General features: G+C 36.0%; 1 protein-coding gene across 2 annotated transcripts in view; it reads right to left on the bottom strand.

The window, feature by feature from the left end:
- SLC9C1 (solute carrier family 9 member C1) overlaps nucleotides 1-21454 on the bottom strand; it is a 108479-nt gene that overhangs the window by 63473 nt on the left and 23552 nt on the right. For both annotated transcript variants that reach the window (XM_040484489.1, XM_040484490.1), the window contains 6 exons: nucleotides 19898-20063; nucleotides 16560-16685; nucleotides 11971-12132; nucleotides 7422-7521; nucleotides 1473-1616; nucleotides 72-246 (listed from right to left, as the gene is read on the bottom strand). In XM_040484489.1, the coding sequence (XP_040340423.1) occupies nucleotides 72-246; nucleotides 1473-1616; nucleotides 7422-7521; nucleotides 11971-12132; nucleotides 16560-16685; nucleotides 19898-20063 (873 nt within the window). The remainder of the gene's footprint in view (nucleotides 1-71; nucleotides 247-1472; nucleotides 1617-7421; nucleotides 7522-11970; nucleotides 12133-16559; nucleotides 16686-19897; nucleotides 20064-21454) is intronic.

Genomic DNA, 21454 nt, shown 5'->3' on the forward strand with positions numbered 1-21454 from the left:
AAAATATATTTTAAGTACACAGCAACAGTATTCATAATATGTTCAAAAAAAACCAAATCATTTATCTTTACTTGAGATTTTTCCCTCTCAGTTCCAAGAGAAAGGTCAGAGTAGGCAAGGAGAAGAGCCATGTTTATATTAGGTGTTCCTTTCATTTCACTCCAGATCATTATGAACGCCCAACGCCAGTTGAACCCATGACCAAGTCGAGACAAAAGAGGGCTCATTAATAGAAAAACCAGAAGTCTAGAAGACAAAAGAGATTTTTAAAAGTTATTGTTGCCATAGATATTTTCACCACTACCCCCATTTCATTCTATTCTACTCCAATATATTCCCTGTGGAATACCAACTCTCAAACAAATGAGCCATATTTCACACACTGTTAGCATGGCACCAAAAAAAAAAAAAAAAAAAAAAAAAGGCAGAAGGGCATTTCATGGAGAGATACAAGGGTATGGCATTATTCTCTTCATTTATTTCTGTTAGGTTTGTAGAAGGTTAATTCCACATCACCCTTGAGTGGCGTTTCTTGTGGTAGAAAAGAAAAAGTTAGAGATGCTTTGTTGATATATTTTATTCTAGATCCCAAAAAGAAATAAAAGCAAATCTAATGAGTGAGAAGTGAAGGGAAAAAGTGCCCTCCTTTTTTTTTTCCTTTGTAGATTTTAATCTTGCTGAATCTATCTAATATTGGCCAATTCATTTTTATTTTTTTCTTTTAATCGCACATCTCCTACATTTTACACTAGTTGTATCTCATAATTTCGGACTCATTTCTATTTATTTGGCACTAGCCAACAGATGTCAACTCCCTATTAATTTTCCTAGATGGAAGCAGCATGTTAACAACACTAGTGATGGAGATTGAGGAATCCTGAGACTGCAGTGATGGTGGTTTTCCTCCTCTGTGTCACCTCCTCTTCCCTTCCAAGGGCAAGGGCAGACTCTTTCCCACCTCTTATCATTGAAAGAGAGCTACAAAAATTATTTAGGCAAAAAGGACATTTACAAAGAAGATATTCTTATGATTGTTAAAAAGCTATTTCTAACTATAATTTAATCACAACAGGAAATTATTTGTTATATAATATTAGGCAAACTAAAGCAACATAGAATTTTTATTTAAGATCAGTGTTGAACTTTATGAAATCTCATCGGAAAGATAACATTGGATGAAATATACCAAATGTTAATAGCAGTTGTCTCTAGGTAGTGAAATTATGAAAGGTTTTTTTTCCTTCTAATTATCAAAAATTTTATAAAGTACTTAGATTGCTTTGAAATTCAGTTAAAACTGGAATTAATACAGTTACAAAAAACACTAAAACACTAATTTGCTAGTGATTCCTTGGCAAGTTTAAAAGGCAATTCTTCATATTCATGCTAAGGAATGAAACATTTCTATTTAAAAAATCTCTTTGGGTTTAGTCAATGCCTTATAAATAGAAAAATTCAAATGAAATTCTTACCTTAAAACAATAAGTGTGAAATAGATATTTAATGAATAATATATATCAGAAAATGATATATATAAATATGTATGTGCAGGAATTAGAAGTCCAGTGAAGGTAAACACCATAAGAAAAGCAACAAATGATAGACAATTCCAGAATCTGCATTTTCAGAAGAAAAATGTAGTTAATTATAGTTAACTAATCTAACACATTTATCACAAGGCTTATCTATGTGAGGCATTGTGCTAGGCCTAGTCAAAAACATAAAGACAGGGCACCTGGGTGGCTCAGTCAGTTGAACGTCCAATTTTGGTTCAAGTCATGATCTCATGGCTTGTGAGCTTGAGCCCTCTATTGGGCTCACTGCTGTCAGTGCAGAGCCCGATTCAGATCCTCCCTCCCCTCTGTCTGCGCCCCCTCAAAAATAAATGAAACATTAAAATAAGAAGAAGAAGAAGAAGAAGAAGAAGAAGAAGAAGAAGAAGAAGAAGAAGAAAGTAAAGGTAATTAACGCATTTACCTACACACTCAAGGGGCTTATAATTTAACTGGGAAGAGAGGAGCACTCAGACAAGTAAATAAATAATTCTAAAGCAACTTTAATCAGTTTACACGACAGGTAAATTAGTGTCTTTCTTTTGGATTGATTTTGAAAACATGTTTTGGTTGTAGTTGTACTATTTGACAGAATGTATTTGGGCATTATGGTTCATGTAGCTTGAGAATACTGATTGTGAACTCCTTGTATCATTGGAAAGAGCTAAAATCATTTATCTTTAAAAGGAATACTAAACTGCCAGTCTGCTTTACACAATGATAGGATGAAGGCTTGTCCTAAAATCTAGCTAGTCCTTAGAAGATGTAAATTAATCCTTTATTCTAATGAGTGCCCTTTGTAGATTTTCCACTGGGGATTTGTGAGCATGTGTACATTCTATGAATTTTATGTATTCAATGTCAAAATATTATATTCATAAAAAAATAAATTGAAAAGATTAGAAGGGTACATGAATACCATTTTATGAGATGAAGGTAGCTTGGTTTAACCATATGTTACCCTTTAAAGATAATGATTATTTTTTCTCCAGGACTCCTGATTGGCCAAAAAACAAATTCAGTATAAAAATTAAATCTTTCCCTGTTACATTAATAAGAATTTTCAGGGTGCCTGGGTGGCTCAGTCAATTAAGCGTCTGACTTCAGCTCAGATCATGATCCAATGGTTTGTGAATTTAAGCCCCACACTGGGCTTTGCACTGATGGTGCAAAGCCTGCTTGGGATTTTCTCTCTCTCTCCCCCTCTCTCTCTGCCCCTTCTACTCTCTCTTTATCTCTCAAAATAAATAAATAAACTTAAAAAAATAAGAATTTTCAGTTTTGAACTATATTTAAGAACCACAAATACCTAGGCATTATTAGAGAAAAATTCAATATAAAACATCCTATATTAGGAAATGTTAAGTCAAAACATTCAAAATACTTTCTTTATGACTGAATTTAGGCTAATTACTCTAGGCTGTGACCAGCATTCAAATCACCAAGGAGGAAGTCAAATTTTCACTCTTTGCAGATGACATGATACTTTACGTGGAAAACCCAAAAGACTCCATCAAGAAACTGCTAGAACTGATACCTGAATTCAGCAAAGTCACAGGATATAAAATTAACATACAGAAATCGGTTGCATTTCTATACACCAATTAATGAAACAGCAGAAAGAGAAATCAGGGATCAATCCCATTTACAATTGCACCAAAAGCCATAAAATACCTAGGAATAAATCCAACCAAAGAGGTAAAAAATCTATACACTGAAACTATAGAAAGCTTATGAAAGAAATTGAAGAAGACACAAAGAAATGGAAAAATATTCAATGCTCATGGATTGGAAGAACAAATATTGTTAAAATATTGATACTATCCAAAGCAACTTATGTATTCAAAGCAATCCCTATCAAAATAACACCAGCATTCTTCACAGAGCTAGAACAAACAATTCTAAAATTTGTATGGAACCAGAAAAGACCCCAGATAGCCAAAGTAATGTTGAAAAAGAAAGCCAAAGCTGGAAGCATCACAATTCTGGACTCAAGCTGTATTACAAAACTGTAATCATCAAGACAGTATGGCACTGGCTAAGAAACAGACACTCAGATCAATGGAACAGAATAGAGGACCCAGAAATAGACCCACAGATGTATTGCCAACTAATCTTTGACAAAGCTGGAAATAATATCCAATGGATAAAAGACAATCTCTTCAGCAAAAAATGTTGTGAAAACTGGACAGCTCCATGCAGAAGAATGAACCTGGAGTACTTTCTTACACCAGACACAAAAATAAACTCAAAATGGATGAAAGACCTAAACATAGGACAAGAAGCCATCAAAATCTTAGAGGAGAAAGCAGATAAGAACCTTTTTGACCTTAGCTGCAGCAACTTCTTACTTGACATGTCTCTGGAGGCAAGGGAAACAAAAGCAAAAATGAATTATTGGAACCTCATCAAGATAAAAAGCTTTTGGGGCGCCTGGGTGGCGCAGTCGGTTAAGAGTCCAACTTCAGCCACGTCACGATCTCGCGGTCCGTGAGTTCGAGCCCCGCGTCAGGCTCTGGGCTGATGGCTCAGAGCCTGGAGCCTGTTTCCGATTCTGTGTCTCCCTCTCTCTCTGCCCCTCCCCCGTTCATGCTCTGTCTCTCTCTGTCCCAAAAATAAATAAAAAACGTTGAAAAAAAAAAAGATAAAAAGCTTTTGCACAGTGAAGGAAACAATCAGCAAAACTAAGAGGCAACCAAGAGAATGAGAGAAGATATTTTCAAATGACATATCAGATAAAGGGTTAGTATCCAAAATCTATAAAGAACTTATCAAACTCAACACCCAAAAAGCCAAATAACCCAGTGAAGAAATGGGCATAAGATATGAATAAACACTTTTCCAAAGAAGACATCCAGATAGCTAACAGACACATGAAAAAATGCTCATCCTTCATCAGCAGACAAATAGAAATCAAAACCACAATGAGATACTACCTCACACCTGTCAGAATGGCTAAAATTAACTCAGGCAGCAACAGATGTTGGCAAGGATGTGGATAAAGAGGACACCTTTATCCACCTATTCTACCACTGTTCATGGAATGCAAACTGGTGTAGCCACCCTGGAAAACAGTATGGAGATTCCTCAAAAATTAAAAGTAGAACTATCCAACAAACCAACAAGTGTACTACTAGGTATTTATCCAAAGGATATAAAAATGCTTATTCAAAGGGGCACATGCACCCCAATGTTTACAGCAGTACTATCAACAATAGTCAAATTGTAGAAAGAGCCCAAATGTCCATCTACTGATGAACGGACAAAGAAATAGTGGTATATATGTCCAATGGAATATTACTCAGCCATCAAAAATAATGATATCTTGCCATTTGCAACAATGTGGATGGAACTAGAGTGTATAATGTTAAGTGAAAGAAGTCAGTCAGAGAAAGACAAATAAAAATATGATTTTATTCATATGGGGAATTTAAGAAACAAAATAGATGAACATAGGGGAAGAAAAGCAAAAATAAGATTAAAACAGAGAGAGAGACAAACCATTAAAGACTCTTAAGTACAGAGAACAAACTGAGGGTTGCTCTCAAGTGTTGGGTAGGGGAATGGGCTAAATGGGTGATGGATACTAAGAAGGGCACTTGTTGGGATGAGCACTGGGTGTTATATGTAAGTGATGAATCACTAAATTCTACTCCTGAAACCATTATTACACTACATGTTAACTAACTGGGATTTAAATTTTGAAAATTAATTTTAAAAAGGTAAAAAAAACAAATAAAAAAATTTTTAAAAAGATTTTACCTGTTACCAAAAGAGATGAGAAGTTATTGGGTGGTTTTAAACAAAAGAAATGATTTGGGTAAGAAGGAAGTGAGGTGGATGAAGATCAGTAAAAGGTCATAAGATTGACACAGTGTAGTGTCAGCATATTTGCAGAACTGTTCAAATCTGGGTCCTAGAGGCTATAAGCTGAAAACATGGGAGATGATGTTCCTCTTGTCTTGGAGAGTCGCAAGGCCCTGCAGCAGATTGTTGTAGAATATAGGAGGATTTGCTATTGTCATCTTAGGTTTTTACGGTCTTGGAGAGTAGGACCTGACACATGTCATATTTTTGACAGTAAGATTCTTAACATTGAGATTATGATGTGCTCATTTATATGACCATGTACGTGGGTGGCTGAAGCAGGGGGCTGAACAGGCTCATAGGAAGAGAGGAGGTCCAAGAACTGAAAGGTGGAATAGAAGGATCAACTGTGTGGGTATTAACCGAAATCACTGAGAATGGTGATAGGGTAATGGTGCTGGAGAGTCACAGTGAGAGGACGGTCAATATCTTCACGAAATGGAGAGTGTGATTCAGGGATCTAGACATAACTACAGTCAAGAGAGTGGCAGATAGGAAAATCTGATGGCATGAGCTTCAAGACTGGGTTCTTCTTGGGAAGAATGAGAAAGTATGATCTAGAAATGACTTTAAGGCGTAGAAAGATCACCAGCCTCAACTCTAGGCTTAGTAGTACCCAGGATGTGGGTGAGAAAAACAACTTCTAAAGAAAGAAAGGGAGTAAATGCCTTCAGGGGAGATCCAGCATTTAGTTAGAGCAAAAAGGTGAAGGGAGACTTCAGAATCACTTCCCAAAATCAGATTTAAAACATGTAACATTTTTATTTCTTCCTACATAATTAATTGTGGCCCAAGTAATTCTGCCTAGGTGTTGGTACAATTGGTTTCCTTTGTAATTGACATGAAATTTTAGTAAAGAGTTCCAAAATTCTAGTAAGATTCTATACTTTCAAACTTCTGACTTCTGAGTTTATTCTATCTTCTATAACATTCTGCAAAACTCCAAAAATCATTGATTATGTTCAGGGCCTCTGCTACTCTATGTTGTCATTGTGCAAGTTAAGTCAAGTTCTCAGCCTGTGTGTTGTATCATTACAGAAAGCATCCTTCTAGCAGGCTGGCACAAATTCTACTCTCCCCTAAGCTGGATGCCCTTGAGCAGGGCACAATTTGTAAATTTGTACATATGGCCATATTTTCTTTTATAACACTGCCAATCCTCTTTAAATGCCCTAGCTTTGTCTTTTAATTTGCTTTGCATGCCATCTCTTCATTGTCCTTAAAATATTGGTCTTCTAGCAGCAGCGCCAGGCTGAGCCATATTGGAGCTCGAAGCAAAAGGAACTATCAGTAGTCTTGTTCTAATATTTCTTTAAAATGTTTACATTTTCACCAGGGGTTTTTTGCATTAATTTCTTTTTTTTTTTTTCAAAAATAATGCATTAAAATTTAATTAAAAATTTTTAAAAATGTTTATTTATTTTTGAGAAAGAGAGACAGATTGTGAGCAGGGGAGGGGCAGAGAGAGAGGGGGACACAGAATCTGAAGCAGGCTCCAGGCTCTGAGCTGTCAGCACAGATCAGACGCAGGGCTCGGACCCATGAACTTTGAGATCATGACTTGAGCCGAAGAAAGACGCTTAACTGACTGAGCCACCCAGGCGCCCCCAAAAAGTATTGCATTAAAAGATTATTTATCTTGATTACTGAGTCTTTTGGCACCTTCTTAAATTTTGTGCCTGTGATGAGTGTCTCGCTTGCCTTACCTTAGTCCTCGCCTTGTCTAGTGGGATTATACTGGGAATTACCAAGTAGATGGTCAGAGACTTGAGAGAATTAGGGGGAAAATAGAGCCAACATGAACTCAGGTAAGGTTACAAATTTTGCCTAAAATTAGAGGATTAGAAGACACAAGCAATAGAGTTTCTAGGAAAGGTTTTTATTGAGTAGTTTTCAAGTCAATATCTTACTTTGATAGATATGTAGATATAGATATAGCTATTATTACAATATTATAGCGGCCGATGCATGAAAAAATATGAAAATATGCTAGCTACTCACTCTAGAAGAAGTGCTTCAACTCCTGGTTTAAAACTGGTAGAATTTAAAAAAAGTCCCATAATGGCCAGGGTAAATATTCCAGACATTCCAACTAGTTCACCTATTTTAAAAAGAAATAAATATAAAGTATTAATTTAAGATCAACAGTGGTACAAATTTTGCTCAAGATGAAAATATCAGATATCTTGATAGTATAGTAACTTTATAGAGAGGCTACCCTACTTGGTTTCAACTGGATTATATTGCAGGTTATTACCACCACCTATTGTCCTTCTTCCTCCTCAGATTCACACCCAACTGTATGGTGGCGTCTAACATTCTTGCACAGTTTTGGCTTCAGATCATTGCCAACAATTTGAAGCTCATAAAACTCTTTTACTGTGTTCTCGTGCAGCCAAAGCACCCTCTACAGGAGTCATGTTTTTAGAGGGGCTCTGGAGGGATAAAATGGAAGTGAGCAAATGAGTTCTTTGGACTAGCCCACTTCATATGCTTTCTTTCTTGGGAGACAGTAGGAGATAGAAATGGTTTGACTTTGTGGCAGGACTAAGGGAGTCAAACTGGTAGAAACCCAATAAGGATATACTTCCCCAGTTTAATTTTGTTTGGGTGCATTTACTGTGTGAGAACGAAAAGCATGAAAAACTGGAATATTCTTAAAAGTAGCTGTAGTAGAGTTATATTCCCTCTTGCAATATGAAAGTAGCATATTATCAATGTAAAAATCCAAATAATATGGTACAGTATAGAGATTATATATATATGTGTGTGTGTGTGTGTGTGTGTGTGTATAAATTTTTTAATTTTTATTTTTTTAAAGAGGACCCATAATTCAATGACCCAGGCTTCAGGTCCAGATCATCCCCAACTTATGCAAGTTTGACTTCTAATTTTTTGACTTTACAATGGTGTGAAAGCAGTATGCGTCCAGTAGAAATGGTACTTCAAATTTTGAATGTTGATTTTTTTTTCTCAGTCTAGCAATATGCGGGAACATAACCTCTTGTGATGCTGGGCAGTGGCAGTGAGCCGCAGCTCCCAATCAGCCAGGTGATCATGAGGGTGAACAACCAATACACTTACAACCATTCTGGTTTTCTCTCTGAGTCAGCACTCAATAAATTACTTGAGATCTACTTTATCATAAAATAGACTTTGTGTGAGATGATTTGCCCAACTGTAGACTAATGTAAATGTTCTGAGCAGGTTTAAGGTAGACTGGGCTAAGCTATGATGTTCAGTAGGTTAGATATACTAAATGCATTTTTGACTTAAGAAATTTTCAACTTACGATGGGTTTATTAACACATAGGCCCACTCTAAGTCAAGCAGGATAGGTATAATTTTAACAAAAAATTTATTGGAATTTCTATAATGGAGAGGACTACATTTTCTCAGAAGAAATAATTTGATAAGCTAGTTGAGAATAGAGAATGAGACCCAAAAAGGAGCTTCAAGTATTAAAGGATACTTGCTGAATTACAATACTGGACACAAGTGGTAAAAATTAAGCAGGAAACATGGAAAACTGAGATTAAAGGTAGCTATCAGGTTTTACGAAATCATGAATTACATAATGTAACTTCCCTTATTAGCTTCCTTGTCCCCATCTTCAGTAAAATTTACTAAGAACCAAAAACATCTATATATTTAAAAGGAGGTAGCAGAGATCATGAGGAGCTAACCTACAAAATGTTTCAGAAATCATGAGGAGAGAGATCTTTGGGTGCTCAGAGGCTAAAGAACTGGGAATTTAAGATAATTGGATCAAGATCTTTGAGAGCAGGGGAGTGAGTTCCCAGTGAACACTCACCATGGCATACATCAAGCATTACATGCACACAAAGTCACACAGTAAAAAAAGCTATAATGAGATTGTACAGTAATAGAGTTCTGTAACTAGTTTCTTTTTTCCACTTACTGTTTAGCAGACTCTGTTCTAGTTAATAAATAAAAATTAAAATTAAAATTAAAATTTGTTTTAATAGTAAAGAGTATTGTGGCTAATCCACCTTTATCATATTGCCATTACTTGTCAATTGCCAGGTGTATTTGGATCAGTTATTTTCCCTTCCATCTCTTTGGCTTATTTTACATTGCTTTGTTACAACAGTTGTATTTTAATTACTGGTGGCTTGTTAAATATTTAATACCTACCTAGTAGAGAAAGTTCTCCACTTTTTTTTTTTAAGCTATCTTGTCTATTCTCACATTTAGTATTTCCAGATGATATTTCAAATTGTTTTGTAAAATTTCAACCCCCCCCCTCAAATTTCTATTATTTAATTCGGACTGTAATACATTTTAATTTTATGAAATTGGTATCATTATCACACTACCGAGTCTTTCCCTTCCAGAGATGGAAAATTACAAGTTTTATATTCTTTAGTTTAGTCCTGGCTAGAAATGGTACCTTAAGTCAGGAACTAACACTTTGGTTAGTCAGTTTTGAATTATAAAAGAAGAGGAAAATGTGGACATAGGCACTTTGAGGAGATCAAGTCCTGGACTAGTCATTGTAATTTATTAGGTAACAGTGACACCTGGAAAATATTTATAGGGAATATCTTGAAGATACTAATAATATGAACATTTAGCCAGGTCGGAGTGAAAGTCCTTTTACATTAGATTTATATTTCCTCTGTACCTTGTTTTCAGGAAATTCTGTCCTAGAAGTTTTCTTTCTAAAATATTTATAGAGACATTTTAACTCTAAAAGTTTATAATTATTTTGGGGGGTATAACCCTTAACCTTGAGGCTATGCTCACTTACTAATTAATGTTAGAGAAAAATTATATTTTCTGGAATATATTTTTGTAGAAATTTAGGTATCCACAATTAAAGTAGTACATGATGAATGTATCTGTACTGGCTGTTCCCTAGATGTCTATTAATTCATTAACTTGATTCTATAAACTCACTTGTTATAATTGGCTTTAATCTCCTGATTAGTTAGGAAGCCTCAAGATCCTATATTCTACCTTTCCTTCCTCAGACATGAAAATAAGGACTCTTGTTAGTCTAGCAATTCTAAAAAGATTTTCTCTGTTTCAGTTTATTCCAATTTTATATTTCTCAGTAAACTCTTATAATTTTCCATGTTTAGACTCAAACTTCTTAAGTTTATTCCTTTATATTTTATAACTTTTTGCCAATGTAACGAGTATCAAATTTTCATTATATTTTCTAACTAACTACTGCTGGCTTATAAGAACACGATTTCTTTTTGTATATTTATCTTATATCAAGCTATTAAAAAGCCTTTTGGGCTTAGTTTACTAATTAATTCTTTTGAGTTTTCTATGTAATTTAAAATGTTATCACTAATGAAATCATTTTCTTTTAAAATTATGGATAAATGTCTTTCTTTTTTTTTTTTTTTCTTATTTCATTAGCTAAAGCTTCCAGAGCTACTTTAAATCATCAATATGAGAATAGGCAACTGTTTTACTCCTAAATGTAAATGAAAGTGCACAGTATAAGTTGGTAACTAGATAACTAGGTATTAGAGTAAAACCTTGGATTGCGAATAACTTGTTCTGTGAGTATTCCACAAAATGAGCAAACATTTCTAATAAATTTTAACTTGATAAACAAGTGATGTCTTGCCATACAAGTAGTATGCGACACCAAACACCATGTGATCACAACTGGGCAAATGGTTCTTGAAATTCACTTTGATAAACAAAGTGCTGTGGATTACAAGCACATTTCTGGAAAGAATTATGTTTACAAACCAAGGTTTTACTATATTTACTGCACATGCTAACTCCAAGTCCTTTGCAGGGCTGTCTTGAAGAGCAGGGTTGAATGAGATTCTGAGGCTGCATCAGAAAACAATAATATGATGAATGATTAATAACTACCATACTCCTGTGAGGAAGAAATGGTGGCAAAGGGATTAATAATATTGATAGATTTTCTAATATTTAGACTTACTTGATATGAAACTTCTATTTTGATTTCCTTTTTGATCTAAAAGCTGTCCAGAAAAGTATATTTAATTTCAGGCTGTTAGAATGACTATTTTTAAAGACCCTCCTTTTGTAATTAGTAAATTATAATTGCATTGTGATTGAACAATATTTGGGATTTTATTAAAATGCTCTTTGAGTCTAGTTCATTTCCGTAAATGGTCTACAGGTATATATGTAAAGGATATGTATTTGGTTTGGGGAGATAAGACTGTATATCTTATAAACCAAACACTTAAGTGTTTATTTATATCTTTTTATAGCATAATTATTTTTTGTTCAATTGGTTATGAAATTATCTGGGAAAGGCATGATAAAGTATCTCATTGAAATTGTGATTTTGTCAAATTCCTTTGTCTTTTATAATGGCATTTACTTTATATATCTTGACACATTGATTTCTGTTGTATATATACTAATATTTTTATCTCTTCTGATAGGTTATTTAAAAAAAACATTCCTCCAGATAAATTGAATGGTTTATTTTACCAACGTTGCCTGGTATGTATCTTCCCGTATCTTTGTATTGAGTTTTTTTGTGTCATTTAATTTTAGGCATAGGCCCCAGACTTACAAATAAAAAAGATGAGGTACAGAATTGACAAGCTGAGACTTATGTGATTGACATCATCACCAAAAACAGTAGCCATCCACAATTGGATCAGTTTTGAACTCAGAATTCCAAACAAGAAACTTGCTAGAAAATAAGACCAAAGTTCAACTAGGATGTCAAAAACTGAAAGAAAGGGGAACAAACAGAAAATAGTTAATAGAGCTTACTTTATCTTAATTTTAAGTGATAATCTGGGTCAACTTTTCTTTTTGTTCCTATCTTTAAAACTAGCCATTGGGGTAGATGTATGGCATTTTCTTATTCCTACATTGAAAGAGTTTCTATTCAAACGCTGAGAGCCATAGAAGTTGGCAAAATTCAGTCAGTTTCATTAAAGAGCTTCTTTCGATCCCCAGTAAGAAATATACATTTATTCAGTGCCAAACAGTGTAATAAATTTTGGAGATACAGTAATGAATAAGAAGTAGAAAGTCCCCAAACTCTTGGAACTTATATTCTATATCTAACATGATACACACAGGAAATACAGAAAAGGAATGCCTCTGGGTCCCAGCTTAGTGAATCTCCTGTATTGTTGTGGCTTGTCAAAGCAACTGATTGGTTCCTTATTGTTGAGTATTTCATTTGCTTCCAGTTTTTTCCCTGATAAAATGCTGCATTGTATATTGTGTATATTTCTGCACATGGTTTTTTTGTACTTCTCTGATTACTTCCTTAGGCTCCAGAAGTGGAATTTGCACTAAAGAATAGTTGCTCCTTTACTGATATTGTCATATTTTGCCAAATTTCTTTCCACAATCATTATGATGTCCTTCCCAGGAAAACAGGAAGCCTAAGCCCTTGATGGCCTTGGTTGCTGGAATCAGGCATGCCAGTGGGTGAGGAAATCCCCCCACTTTTACAGGGTGAGGAACAGAGGAATAGAATTTGAATCACAGATAAAAGCAGGTTCTGGGGTCAGGAAAGCAGAAGTGTCAACTGCAACAGAATAGGTGGAGAGCAAGAATGAAATGAAAACAAAGAATGGCCAACAGAAAATAGTCAGAGCAACCCCAACAAAAAGCGAGACTAAATTTGAGAATAAGTAAATCTTGAACTGTGTTCTGAGGTGGCAAAATGAAAGAGAAAAAAATCTTTTATGAGTCCCATTTATAAACGTCCACTGTGGGAGAGGACACTGCTCAGAGTGCTGAGACAATTTAGATTCCTTCTTACCTAGTCCTGTGCCCATGTTTCTAGGTCTGCTAAGTGGAAAGATGTAGCATCTGTAGGGATAGTATGAACATGGAAGGGGAGTTTCAGGAGTGGCCTTCTAGGTCATACCTGTTCAAGGCATGGGGTTACCCGTAATGGCAATCTGGGGAGTCTAGTACCTCCTGCAACTGAAACAAAGAATGGAGGTTGACTCTGGTTTCAGAAGGATGCAGGGAATGGGAGTTAGAAGACCCAATTTGAAGGTTGCTTTCTTTTTTGGGGTGCCTGGGTGATTCGGTCAGTTAAGTGTCCGACTTTTGATTTGGGCTCAGGTCATGATCTCATGGTTCAAGAGTTCGAGCCCCATGTCAGGTTCTGTGCTGACAGCTTGGATCCTGCTTGGGATTATTTGTTTCCCTCTCTCTCTGCCCCTCCCCCACTTGCACCCACAGGCATGCAGGTACATGCTCGCACTCTCTCTCAAAATAAAATAAATAAACAAAAAAGAAGAAAGTTGCTTTCTTCTTCTCTTTTTAATGTTTATTTCTGAGAGAGAGAGAGAGAGACAGACAGACAGAGTGTGAGTGGGGGAGGGGAAGAGAGAGATGGAGACACAGAATCTGAAGCAGGCTCTAGGCTCTGAGCTGTCAGCACAGAGCCTGAAGCATGGCTTGAACTCAGGAACCTACCTGTGAGATCATGACCTGAGCTGAAGTCAGATGACTAACTGACTGAGCCACCCAAGCACCCCAGTTTGTTTTTTAAGAAAGGAAAATAGTTTCTAATCAGGAAAATATTTACTGAATGGAATTATTAGACTGGGAAAAACCTCAAAGCAAATCCAATATTTCTTACAACTTTTTTAAACTCCTAACACGCAAATTGGAAAAGACAGACCTCTAAGTACAGTAACGCTTCTTAATTTTTCTCTTTATGAAATATGCGCTAACTTCAAAAGACAGAGCAACACTGTTTAAATAATTGCATGAGTTTTTAAAGGTAATAATTATTATGAGTTATCCAAAAATTATTGATTCACTATTGTGTCAATTGGTATAAATGAAATATCAGCAAATCTTGTCATACATCTTTTTTCTTAAAGGAAAGTTTTCTTTCAAAGCTGTTAAAAATTCAGAGAAACTCCTAAGGGCTGAGGGGATAAGTTCACTGTTCTCTTCCTCCTTCAGCAGAGTTTTTATTATTGTAGAGTGACTACTTATAGTATTTACTCCTCTGAAACCTAAACACAAAATTCTATTCCATTAATTATTATCAAAATTATGAAGCAAACTCTGTGAAAGCAGGGACTACTATGTTCATGGTTGAAGCACTAAGGCCTAGAATAGTAACTGTCACATAGTACATATCAATAAATAATTGTTGTATTAACGAATGAATGAATGGGTTAATGAATGAATTTCCATATCAGTACCCCCCTATATTCTTTTGACTTGCCAGTGAATATAAAAAATGTTCTCTCGATTAGACTGTAGATGTCAACTCTGATAAGGTTCTCTGACATTCTGTGGTCAATATTTACTATCTTAAATGGAGCTTAGTAGAATATTGGACCAAGTTTGGGCCTGGGCATGGATCCTTCCAACCAGCGCGTATGATGATACCTCTCTGCATTTTTCAGTTTCCCCCAAGAGTGGTCCTTGAGTTTTTAAGATGTTTCTGAACATAGACCTCTCTGTGTTGCTCACCCTGGTCTTCTTCAGGAAAGCCCTATGTGCAGGAGGTCTTATGGTAAAAACTCTCTGAGTGACATATTGTATCACTTGCTTGTGTGGTCTGGATTTTGGAAGAGGTTGAATGTCTATGGTGGTTAGACTTTCTCACATACCACAGATGGAATATATGAAGCACTTAAAGAAGATGTACCTTCCTGTGCTAAATTGGGTTTCCAGGTTCACCACAGATGTTCCAAGTTGCCATGGCCTGGGTAAGCTAACTGGATATAGAGCAAGGCTAAAGGTGGGTTCTCCTGATGCCCAAGTAGGGTAACTGTCCACCATGTGGACGAGCTCCCTTGAGGAAGACATGAGAGGGGTGATGATCCCTAGAATGTGTGTTCTTCAGAAAAACTAATCTTTAATTCTTAGTTTTAGGCATTGACTATAAAGATGTAAGGCAAAGATGGGTCAGAAGAGAGGTAAACAGGAACATTGGCTGCCCAACAGCGAGGTAGTTTCCAGGGACCATGAAAGCCACTACATATAGCTAAAACTTCCTCTTCCTGAGTGATTAGAAAAGTAATTTGAGATATGCTTAATTGCTGGGGAAAGGGGGTAGTAGAGGGATCTGGCTCCAATATAACATATTATTTGTCATCTTAAAGACCCCTTTGATGCACTAGAATGTAGTCTGGAAGCACCCCTTAAATGCTCTTTTTTCAGGATGATAGAAGGGTGAAATGAGATAATGCCACAGAAGGCCTTAGGGCACAAAAGACATCCCGTGAGTGGAATAGTATACGTCAAGAATTTTCTCCAGGAGCCTCTAATCATCACTTTTCCAAAATCGGTGCAAATAGCAGCACACTAAAAAAAGTAAATAACTTCTTAATATTACTTTGAAAATATTTGACTTCATAGACATCCTTAAAGGGTCCTGTGGACACCCTCTCCTGCCGCCCTGCCCAAGGTAGTGACTATCCTCTGAGAACCACTGTTGCAGGAAGAGGGTATGGGGTTTTGATCAGGGAGGGGCATATAAGATGGTTCTGGGATTGCTGGTGACACTATATTTCTTGTCCTGAGTGATAATTACACATCTATATATTTTATAATCATTCATCATAGTGTGCATGTATCATTCATTATATATATAAAATACACAGACATATGATAAAGTAATCAACGATACTTAGGTTCAGGGTTTTCTGAATGTGGTAAATGAACTCATGAAGGCCTTGCAATCTCTCTGCTTAAAGCCCTGTTCTCAGGCCCTGAAGATGGCCATGTCACTCATACTTGCTCTTTAAGCTGACAGCTTTCCATGTTGCCCCAGTGAAGCCAAGGGCAACGGCTGTATCCCTCTCACCACCAGCAGGTGCACTGCCTAGCTTGTCTTCCGAGTTCATCTTCAACTCATAGAAAACAACATCTCTCATGTTCTTGTTGTTGAGCATTTGGACTCAGCCTAGGTCTGTAGAATGCTTCCCCTATAAGCGTCCTCATGAAAAGTCTCAACCGAGTCTCACAATAAAACCACAACAAATATTAAATAAGAGATATGTGGTAGTGCTTTGTAAAGGGTAAATCATTATACTAATGCTCACGATTATATTTGTACAAGCATAAATTATGGTAAAAGATTACAATATCCATATCAGCTTTTAGAAAATACAAGATTCTAATTTTAAGAAATTTAGGGAAAAAATAGGTCCTTACCTAATGAATTGTTCCCCTTTTGTAGGTTGCCATTAATATCTTCAATACTATTAAACATAATCAAAGACATTATAGAGGTCATCAGACTTTCTCCATTAATTAAATTGGTGAGGCTTCTAGAAAGACCTATGGAAAAGAAAATATTTTGTTTCACTAAAGAAAATCATCAATATTAAAGATTAAACTTTTATTAGCAAGTAGAAGTATATTCTTATCTATAGATTTATATCACATACTTTTCCCATATACTTAAATAGACTTTAGTCATATTTGAAAACTCCCTTCAAGGAAATTTAATTATATATCAACTTTAAGTTAAGTCTAGACTTCTATAGTTAGGAACCAAATTTATTGTGGTTGAGTATGGTTTATTTAACTAAGATAATAAGCTAGAGCTGTTATTGCTTGTTTTAAAGCCCAGATGAAAACATGAAGTTCATTATTTTTTTAATTTGGTGATTTAGTCAATATAAATACACATTATATATTTAAGGCAAGATAAGGAACAATGACAGAGGGATAAAGGAAATTCGTAAGCCAAGCTTTATAACATGGTACCTAAGCAAAGTATTCATGCAATTGTCAAGATAATCTCACTATGATTAGAAATTCTCTGACTTTTCCATACATTCCTGTCAAAGGTTTTAGAGATTAAGCTCTATGAAATGGAAAGCACCCTCATATTATGTACTCCCATCCTAATTTCCCTCCACTTGTGGCGATACTCTAAGTTTAGCGATCAATGATCATTTTTCTCTATTAAATATGCCTGTAGCAGCAAAACTGTAACTTTGAGCATCTTTAATGACTTTCTAGATGTCTGTAGGAAGGAAATGTTATTTCATGACCCAACCATTCTATGATCACAACCTAACACACTAAGTATGCTGTTGCAAGACAAGTCAAGTCAAGGCAGTGTGTTCTTGTGGAGGGGAAGTGCACTGATGGTCTAATTCTTCACCTCGTTATGCATCCATGCCCTTTCCTGTAAAACTACAGTTTCTTTCCTCTAAGAGATCCAGTCTGTTCTGTTATGAGACTATTTTTTTTTATTTTTTTTTAACGTTTATTTATTTTTGAGACAGAGAGAGACAGAGCATGAACGGGAGAGGGTCAGAGAGAGGGAGACACAGAATCTGAAACAGGCTCCAGGCTCTGAGCTGTCAGCACAGAGCCCAACGTGGGGCTTGAACTCATGGACCACAAGATCATGACCTGAGCTGAAGTTGGCGGCTTAACCGACTGAGCCACCCAGGCGCCCCCTGTTATGAGACTTGATGCAAGCAGAGGCTTGGGAAGGATTTTTGCTTCCTATCTCGGGTACCTCTGCCACCACCACTATAATGTCCCCTGGCTGTGCTACTGGAGGATTGTGAAAATATGTGGAAGAAAGGTGGATTTCTCCAAGGGTCCATCCTAGATCACTTAGGCCCTGGATGATCTTCCATCTGACTGTAGATTCATTAGTGAGCCCAGGCCGTATCATCACAACTGCCAGACACACGAAAAATAATAAATAACTGTTGTTTGAAGCCACTGTGTTTTTTCTTACTGAGTTGTTGAAACTCAGAGCTGTTCTTTACTGAGAAAAAACTAACTGGTACTGTTATATAATTATTCCAACTTGGAAAATAGAACTATAACAAATTGTAAATATGTGAAAATACACAACTGACATGGGGGCATAAGAGTCAACAGGCCATCGAAAGCTCAAGACGGTGTGAAGGTACTCATGCACTCATAAGCATAGGCAGATTTTGTAGGTGTGTGGGAGTAAAAGAAAACAAATATAAAAATCTTGCTTTGTCAACTCAGGCAAAAATGTTGCCAAGAGAAAAGTACTTTATTTTTATTTTTTTAAAAACTACAAAGTGAGGAGAAAAACAATATTCCAAAAGTCACGGCAAGATGGCCAAAACGTATGAGCATAACTTTGGAAGATAACCCAATAATTTACATTCAACAATGATAGGTCAGGCCATCACTGGATTACTAACCAGATTATAAGATTATAAAGTTGAAAGAAGTATGCAGTGCTGTCAGGTAGCACAAAACTTCACTAAGTCCCGTGAGTGGAAAAGGGGCGGGCACTGACAGAGTCCCATAGAGGCAGGGCTGGGGGATAGACGCTGGGGCCTCCTCTCCTTTCTGTTTTTCTTTTTTAATTAAACCATTTTGTTTAATGTTTATTTATTCTTGAGAGAGAGACAGAAACAGAGCATGAGTGGGGGAGGGGGAGAAAAAGAGGGAGACACAGAATCCGAGGGAGGCTCCAGGCTCTGAACTGTCAGCACAGAGCCTGGCCAACTTTGAGATTATGACCTGAGCCGAAGTCTGACGCTTAACCGACTAAGCCACCCAGGCACCAAAACTCTTACCTCACAATCTTAATCTCTTTGATTTGAGAATTGGCTTTCCTTTATTCATTTAGGTAGATTGATGTGTTTCCTCTATTCTATTTCTACTTCCCTCCAGTAGCTTCTCCCCCTATAATGGTCATAAAATGAGAAGTGTGTGTGTGTGTGTGTGTGTGTGTGTGTGCGCGCGCGTGTGTGTGTTACATCAACTTGGTACTTTATTTATTTAAAAAATTTTTAATGTTTATTTATTTTTGAGAGAGAGAGACAGAGTGTGAGTGGGGGACGGGCAAAAAGGTAGATAAAGAGTCTGAGATACAGGGTTCCAGGCTCTGAGCTATCAGCACAGAGCCTGACATGGGGCTGGAACTTGGGAACAGCGAGATCATGACTGAGGCCACAGTCCGAGGATTAACTGGCTGAGCCACCCAGGCACCCTGACTTGGTACTTAATTTTAAATATAGATTTATTTCTCCTAAAATACTACACTCTGAAAACACTGTAAGATTAGTGACTTTACTGTTTTTGACTTTCTGCATTTTTTGGTCTTAATGGTGATGACTCCAAATTTTTTTGTTTTTTGTTTTTTTACAGATGGCATAATCCTAATTAAAGTATTTTCAAAGGAAAAGCAGTTATTTGACAATAGAAATGTCATCACAATGTATATGCAAATTGTTAACCCTCAGAACTTTTGGTTTAAGGTAGAAGCACGTATAAAGTCAAGGATTCCAAATAATCCCGTCTTATTCCACAAGGGGATGAAAGATTTTAAAAATATATATACTAGGTAAGCCCATCACTAGCATTTCATTTTGTTCTAAGCATCAGCAACCTGAATCTCTATGCTTAATTCTCAATGCCCAGAACCTCATTTCATATAGTGAGAAGCTACAGTGAGCAAAAGATCTTAACACTAGACACATTAAATGCAGAATATGATATTTTAAATGTAGAAAAAGAGGAAAACATATACCTACCAAGGTCTCTTATAGCAGCTGCAGTCAGCATGGGATCTGAACTCATGAGGATAGTTGCAAATAATAGCCATGGAGTGGTTTTCAAAAGTAATTTATTCACAGATGCCAGATACCAAAGAATTAATGTATAATTCATAAAAAAGCCAGGAATTGTAATTAAAATTATCTGCAAAGAAATTTTATGTATAGAAAAATCAGATTGCCTTTTTATCCTATTTTGAAAAGCAGATTATCAGGATTATTACAGATACAGAATCACACTGAATCCATCAAAGGGAAATTTTAAATTATCTTATTTAACAAATATGTGCTTGCAAGTCTGGAAATAAGAGGCAAATATTGCAATGAGATTCTTAGGACCTATGACACAGCACTTGTAAGAAATAGCATATAATTAAAAGGGAACTTTTAAATTTCTTGATAAGGTCATTGAATATAAATATGTATGTGTAAAGGTATATGCATACACACCATACTCACACTTATATATACACATTTAACTATGCATAAAACTGAAACCTAGCCTATTAACAGAGAGAAAAAGAACAGAAGTTTACAAAGAAGTTACAAAAGAGGAAAAGGAGGAAAAAATAAAATAGAAAGAATGTAGAGAATTGGCAGAGGACTATAGAAACGATGGGAAGAAAAATTCTATTATTCTAAAACTGGAACCTGGCCTTCTGCCTTCCCACCATTGCCTTCTACTTTCTTTTATTCTATCAGTGGCAGCTATGTAGTAAGATTTCATTGCCAGATGGTCTTGGAAAAATGTGACTGTGCCTGAATCTACCTATAAGAATTCAGAACTGCACCTCTGTGTTCATTGTAACATTATTTACAATAATGTGAATTTACACTATTTACAATACTTATTTGCAATAATAAGACATGGAAGCAACCTAAGTGTCTATCTATAGATGAGTGGATAAACAAAATGTATTGTATATGCAATGAAATATTACTTAATCATAAAATAGAAGGAAATCTTGCTATTTGGGACAGCATAGATGAAACCTGAAGGCATTATGCTACATGAGATAAGTCAGATAGAAAAAGACAAATGTCATATGACCTAACTTATATGTGGAATCTTAAAACAACAACAACAACAACAACAAAAAAACCCTGAGCTCATTGATACAAAGAACAGATTGTCAATAGCCAGAAGTGAGGACTCAGGAGGTTGGGAAAAGGGATGAAGGGGGTCAAAAGGTACAATCTTCCAATTGTAAAATAAATAAGTCATGGGATTCAATGTACAGCATGGTGACTGTAGTGAATGATACTGTACTGTATATTTAAAAGTTGTTAACAGAGTAGATCTTAAAATTATGATAAAAAATTTTTATAATACTGTGGTGATGGATGTTAACTAGATTTATTTTGGTGATCATTTCAAATTTTTTTTAATGTTTATTTATTTTTGAGAGACAGAGAGAGAGAGACAGAGCTCAAGAGGGGAAGGGCCAGAGAGAGAGGGAGACACAGAATCTGAGGCAGGCTCCAGGCTCTGAGCTGTCAGCACAGAGCCCGATGTGGGGCTTGAACTCAAGAACC

The sequence above is a fragment of the Herpailurus yagouaroundi genome, unplaced genomic scaffold (assembly GCF_014898765.1).
Source record: "Herpailurus yagouaroundi ecotype Mexico unplaced genomic scaffold, PumYag 162, whole genome shotgun sequence".
Lineage (NCBI taxonomy): Eukaryota > Metazoa > Chordata > Mammalia > Carnivora > Felidae > Herpailurus > Herpailurus yagouaroundi.